The sequence below is a fragment of the Monopterus albus genome, unplaced genomic scaffold (assembly GCF_001952655.1).
Source record: "Monopterus albus unplaced genomic scaffold, M_albus_1.0 scaffold147.1, whole genome shotgun sequence".
Lineage (NCBI taxonomy): Eukaryota > Metazoa > Chordata > Actinopteri > Synbranchiformes > Synbranchidae > Monopterus > Monopterus albus.
The window spans coordinates 1,030,371-1,037,083 of NW_018128027.1; the positions used below are offsets into that span (position 1 = coordinate 1,030,371).

General features: G+C 45.2%; 1 protein-coding gene across 1 annotated transcript in view; it reads left to right on the forward strand.

The window, feature by feature from the left end:
- Window positions 1-6,713, forward strand: part of LOC109968355 (AT-rich interactive domain-containing protein 1B-like) — a 197,378-nt gene that overhangs the window by 169,799 nt on the left and 20,866 nt on the right. The window contains exons 9-10 of the mRNA XM_020614568.1: window positions 1,072-1,396; window positions 2,385-2,552. Of these exons, the coding sequence (XP_020470224.1) occupies window positions 1,072-1,396; window positions 2,385-2,552 (493 nt within the window). The remainder of the gene's footprint in view (window positions 1-1,071; window positions 1,397-2,384; window positions 2,553-6,713) is intronic.

A 6,713-nucleotide genomic window follows, 5' to 3' on the forward strand; every position in this document is an offset into this window, starting at 1 on the left:
GTTGGACTCGCAGGTTTATGGCATGCGAAAAGTTACTTCACTGAAGCAGCTCGAGGACACTGAGAAGCTATTTCCATTTTGTGTTTTTTCTCTCCCTGTATGGAATAATGTCATTCAACTTTCCCTCATTTTGAGTGCGCAGAAAAGCCTTCAGGTTTTAAAGGGACTTGATCCTCTTTTCCAGACATATTCTCAGAGGATTAAGCAATGAGGCCAAAGTAAAGCACCCTTAATCAAATCAAAATAAATAGTCCCCTTCACAATGGAGGATGCCACATTTTCATTTCTATTTTGCAGGGGATTTGTCCCAGGGAGGGAATATCACAGCGGAAAGGGCCCTGTGCCTGTATAGGGAGTACAGTGTGATGTGGTTTGTGTGTACGTGGGTGTGTCCAGCACTTTAGTGTGCCTCAATGTATGTACATGTAGTGTTTGACAGCATGGTAATTCGCTTTCAGCTCTTACTACAGCCGGTGTTGTTGTTGAGCTCGGCTTTTAGAGCCAAAATGGAAGGGTTTAAGTGCGCCTTAGGAAAGCTTCTGGCATTGCGGCTGTGTGGCACTCCAGGGCATCAAGAAAGCATTTAGTGCAGATTAGAGCTCCTCTCAAGTGTTTCACAAAGTCAGCCTTAAGCTTGGCAATTGTTACCAGGGCTGCCCACCCACCTGCAGCTAGGAAAAATGTTACCAGGACACATCCCATATAGTTTTTCCTCCATCTATTGGAGGTTGTAGACATTGTGGATCTGAATTTTCTTCTGCACCTTACATTCCTCATTTAGATTTGTCTGTCACAGGTTTCCTGTCTTAATGGATGAAATAGTTGTATGTGTAATTGTTGTAGGTATAAAGGTATCAGCTGACATGCCCTTGATAAACATTCCATTTGTCTTCAAATGAAGTGATTCATAGCAGCCAGCTGCAACTACAGCAGCCATTGTGGGTCATTCTTATAAGTCATCTATCAAATTCAAGTGGGAAGTTAAGAGTGGCACTATATGTGTAATGCTGTCATTTCATTTTCAATAATTTTAGACATTTGTCAGCTCATTCACATGCTGTCTTCTTCCAGGAAACTACCCTCGGCCCTCCAACTACAGTGGGAGTGCCAGTACCAGCTACAGTGGCCCTGGCCCTGGCATGACCAACAGTCTGGGGATGAACGCCAGCAGCCCCATGCATGGCCAGGGGCCCGGCCAGCCCATACCTGTAGGACGTAGCCATGGCCCAGGCAGCCAGAACAGGGTGTACCCGCCCATGGCTCCCAGCTCCCCCAGCATGCCCCAGCCAGCTGGACCAGGAATGCGTCCTCCTTCTTTGGGAGGTTCTAACCACAAAGTCAAGGAGGCAGCAGCAGTAGCTGCCGTGCCTGGATCTGCCAACTCAGTGCACAACAGGTAACAACACAGCACCAACTGCACATTGCAGATCCACCTAGCTGTGCCATAATGGTCCAAAATGTGAATAAAAGAAAGAAGAAGAATGGTATAACCATGTATCACACTTTTATGAGACAATTTTACTTCCCTTAGAAAGAGTGGTATGCTAAAATTTGTTGCCTGCGAGCATCTCCAGCTTACATCACTCACTGTCTGGTGAGTGGCTTCTCTCTGCAGGTCATTTATGGGCAGGTGTGCTGAAGAGCACTGCAGAGAGTTTCTGTGTCACAAAGTGTGTCTTTTTTTTTTTACAGTGTTTTCAGATGTGCAACCTGGAGTTTGTTCTCAGGGGTTCTGTGCTTCTATGAGCCATTTGCAGAACTATCCCTATTTTCACACATCTCATAAAGTGCCTGACATTTTGATAGCTGGCAAGATACGCCAAGTGCCATTTGTTGCAGCAAGAGACATATTGGCTTGTGAGGAGACTGTATGTGTTGAATACCACACTGTCAAAACAAAGAAGAAGAAAAAGCAAACCACAGCTTTAACTGTGAAAACAGCAGAGACAGAGATGACACCAAGCACCTTAACACTAATACAAAGCACTTTGATGCTATAACAGTATATGAGTTCAGGGATATTAGTTGCCCATCAGGGTTGGATCTTTGAATATACCAGTGTTTGTGGCACTGGAGAGCGGGGCTGTTGTGGGATTGTGTGGGCAGTAAACTTTTGCTGAACCCTGCTGAGAGAGCTTGTGAAAACATGGCGTCTTCGGAGAGGAACGGCAGATTTCTGCACTTGCTCCAATCAGTGCAGGTTTTGCCTAACAGTGCATCATGGGAGCAGCCTCGCCAGCATTCTGCAGGCTGAAGTGGCAGATTAACATTTGTCAGTGTTCATTCCTGTTTCTGATGATGCATGAGTCAGAGTGAAGACTGGGAGCTGGTGATGATTTTTCAGATGAACTTTCTGTTTTCTGTGGGGGGCTGCTGATGCTAAGCTGCAGGCGACTTCCGTGTTTATGGTCCTCAGTCCAGTTGCAGTCACCCCAGCACACCTGCACCCACTGGCCTGCACCCCAGCCTGCCTCTACCTGTGCACCACCTTCACCTCCACCCAGACCTCACCACCCACCTATCCTGTCACCCTCACATTTAGGGCACCATAGGTAGGTCCACCACCCTCATAACATGTACAAATCCTGCCTAGAATGTCTACATGTGCTCATGTGTCAACTGAATGTACATTTTTCAAGCTAAACAAAACTGAAAGTGATCATGATGTTATTTTTCACAAGCTCCCTCTGAGAGCAAAACAATAGGAGCCATCATTGTAATTGCCATCATCATGTTCCTCATCATCACCGTAGTCATCATTATCCCCATTGGCATGTGTTAGTCACTCTGGCACCGAGTGAGTACATACAGATTGATGCATGGACACATACAGATACACTTACTGAGGTTCAGATTGTTGTGTCCATTGTGTTGTGGTGGGTGGGGTGGAGCGAGATATGCATCCTTAATTGCTGTTGGTGTCGCGCATCGAGGACCTAGTGTTGTTCACACACACACTTAAACACACATGCAAATGTTGGCCAACCCGTTAGTGGCTGGGCTGTCAGTAAGAAGTGGCATGACATGATTCCCACTGCTGGGACCAGCCAGACTGCATGTCAGTCTCTCCTCACATTCACCAAGACACCAGAGGTGTCACTCGCCGTGGTGTTGCTGCAGAGAATGCTCTCGCTCTCTCTCCTACTCTCTCTGCTTGTTTACAAAGCTGTCTAAATGTGGATTTGTGTCTTCATCTATTTTTCCATCTTCACAGTGTTCCATTCAGTCTTCCTTATCCTTTGTGGGTGGGGTTCGATGTATGGCATTAGGTAGTCATTAATGAGTTGTTTTTAGCCCTGATGCAAAGATCACATTTCACATTTCTTTTGAGTTTCTCTTTTATTCTCTGTTCAACTAAAGTGGCCATTGCTGCACAGGCTAACTTCTTAATTGCTGCTGTGTTTATTCAGAATGAGCATTCACGGAGGAGACCCTGTTAGTGGATATTCAGACCAACAGAAGACTTCTCAAAACTAGAAGGTGTAAAAAAAAAAAGCCAGCTGGGTGAAAGTATTTGTTCCTAAAGCAGATCAGTGGTCACAGATTTGAATCATTTGTCATATTTCTTTCTTCTTCTTTATTCACAAAATAGTTGTTTTAATTAATAGCAAGTTTTTATAACATATATGAATTAAGCTTCCAATTTAAAAAAAGATTCCAAATATTTTGTTACAATGGATTTGCAGAGTACTCCAGTGTCTGTGCTGCCTGTCTCACCCTTAGTGTTATTCTTGCCTGCTGTCACTCATTCTGCCTCTTTCATCCCTCGCTGTCTGCCTGTGTTCCTCTCCTCCCACCTGTTTTATTCTTTTAACCGACTCTCCCAACAGTATCACCCTTTCTATCTTTGTGCAAAACTGTCATTCTACCCAGACTGTTTTATCTTTTTCACTCTTTCTTCCTCCCAATTTACTTTTTGTTCTTTGTTGTTTTCAGCACAGTCTTGTTATGTATTTTATTCTTCAGATCCCACTTTGGAACATCTGAGGGAGATCAGGAGAAAATTGGCCTCTGAAAACCTGCTGTTAAAGGCTCCAGCACCCCATTTGCTCTCCAGATCTGCAGCACAACATTGTGAAACATTCAGACCTAGTTCCTCTCTTTCTGTGAAACAAGTTATGTCTACTTTCGCTGTTTGATGAACCAACCCAGGATGAACTGCGCCGACAGTCTAAGTCAGGGGCTGATTGTCAGTAATATCATTGGTTGGTTTTTCCTACGTTTCCTCTTTTTCTTCAGCACCTTGTTTCTCTACACCCCCACCAGTTATCCCTCTGCATTTTCAGCTCTTCTCCCACATCTGTAGTCTCCCCTGACACACGCCCTCACACACTAGTGACAGACTCCAGCTTCATTACACTGAGTGAAAAAACTCCACATGAACAGAGGAGGGCCACTTCTGCTATCCCATTGCTGCAGATGAGGGCAGTGATTAAATCTTCATAAAGTGTAGCGCAAGTGTCACCCTCCCCCCACCCCCAAAGCTCCCTCAGAGTTTCTCTTCACCAGCCAAATGGAATCAGAAACAAATGTTCCACTTTTATTAGTTCATCAGTGCCACTTCTTCATGCACTGGTATCTAATTGAAAATAAGGCTCAGCTGCCAGATGTCAGCAGGATGAAGTGCAGCATAAAACGTCTAAGATGTTATGTTCAAATAACGCAGGTGATGCCAAGCCTGTCAAAGTGGAGGATGTACATGTTTGTTTGGAAGCAAGGTGCAGTAGAACATTTTTAGGGCCTGGAGATTGATGTTGGGGAATTTCTGGAACAGAGAACAGAAAGTATTAAAAGGTATAAGCTTTTCTTGGCAGCAGCTTCTGAGGACAGAATTGGCTTTTCAAATGACTTTCCAGCGCTGCCAGCGACACTCTACAAAAAGTTCCTGGAGCTATAGGAACGGGCTCTGTCGAAAAAATAAGCACTTAATAGAAGAAGAGCAAAGCTCAGGAAGAAAAAAAAGTGGTAAATCAAAGGGAAATTGAAGGGAGAAAACTGTTGGAAGAGGAAAGAAGGAGGAGAGGAGAGTGCTCCCAGGCAAATCCTCGCCAAATAATTCATTTCTGACCTCCTTAGTAAGTAAATTTGCTAAATAAATAAGAGCAGAGCTTGAATGTCAAGAATGGGGGATGCTGCCTGTGGCGCTTTGTCGCTCACAGTCTTGGCAGTGCTGCGGAACGCTCCGCTTTCATTAGATGGGCAAAATAAATGACTTCTCCTCCATCCATCCTGAGCTGTTTGATGTTTGAGTAGGAGTAGAGGGAGAAGGGAAGAGTAGCTTTTCTCTGGATTTAATATGTTAAAAGCTGTCCTTTTATTTTTTGTCAGGGTTTATTCTGGTCTCCCCTCTGTGTGTGTGTGTGTGTGTGTGCTTATATGTGTGGTGAGTTGAGTCAGGAGTTTGGAGGAGCCACGAGCCCAAGCTGCCCTGAGAACAGATTGGGTCCATATATAATTCATGACCTACAGCCAATCCACTCCATCCTTCCATCCAGCAGTGTCTCCCTGGCTCTTTCGCTCTCACTTTCTTCTTAACACACATACATAGCAGAGGCAGTCGATAGGGAGGGCCACTCAGCCCTCACACACTCCTGCAGTCCCAATGCTTCTGCTGTCTCATCCAGTTAGCAGCACTGGGAAGCATCAGCGTGGCCTGTCACCACGAATGAAGGACAAAGGCACTGCCACTTCTACAGAGAGACTGTCAGCTGGTTGGCTGGCACCTTGTAACCATGGCATCCCCTTGGCAACAGCGCCCACCCCGTGCAGGAACACAAGGACACGTTCAACCACACACTGACTCACTAACACTCTGCACATGGTGTGAAAGTGGCCTTCTCAGATGCCCTTCACACATATGGACTGAATAGGAAAGGGAGAGAGACAGTTCTCTGTGTGTGCGTGTGTGTAAGCGCACACCCCTGGTATTACTCATATTGTGAGGACCAAAACCTGTTAACACACTCACATTGCAGGGACTTGGCCTTCCCCTCACATGGACCAGATGCAGATGTCCACCATGTAAATCACTGAATTTTAGAGTGATGTCTAAGGTTATGGTGAGGTTAAGGTAAATGTGAGGGCTACGGTTATTCAAGTAGTGGTTATGGTTAGGGTAAGTCTTCAGGAAATGAATGTAAGTTAGTGTAAAGTCACACAAGGAATAAAAACTAACGATCATGTGGGCATGTGTGTGGACTTAGGGAACAAAACAAGGGGGAGAGTGAAGGACAGCAAGGGTGTAGCATTTAGAATAGTTGTTACTCTGAAGTAGGAAAAAAGCTGTTTCTCTTGACACACTTTTTTTTATTTTAACTGTGGGAGATGATGGCTTCTTGGTCCTAATGGTGACTGGGCAGGCTGCACCAAAAGCTGAACTATCCCCCATCTTCACTCTACTATGATGTCTAAACTCTTAACTCTAGCTTTTCTTAAAAACCCTGGAAAACTGTTCATCTCCTCGGGCCACTCCTAGACAACAAACTGATAGTGCACTGGCCTGATGGTGCTACGATAGATGTTTCTTACTGAAAGAGAGAAAGAGAGTGTGTGTGTGCGTGTGCATGTGTGTGCGTGTGTGTGTGTGTTCCCTTGGCTCAATCACATGGAACAATGATTACCTCCAGCTTTGGGGCCCTGAGCTGAAGATGCATGTCCCATCGGTCCACCAGGGACTCATGCACACACTACTCAGGCATATTCTTGCCTTCATT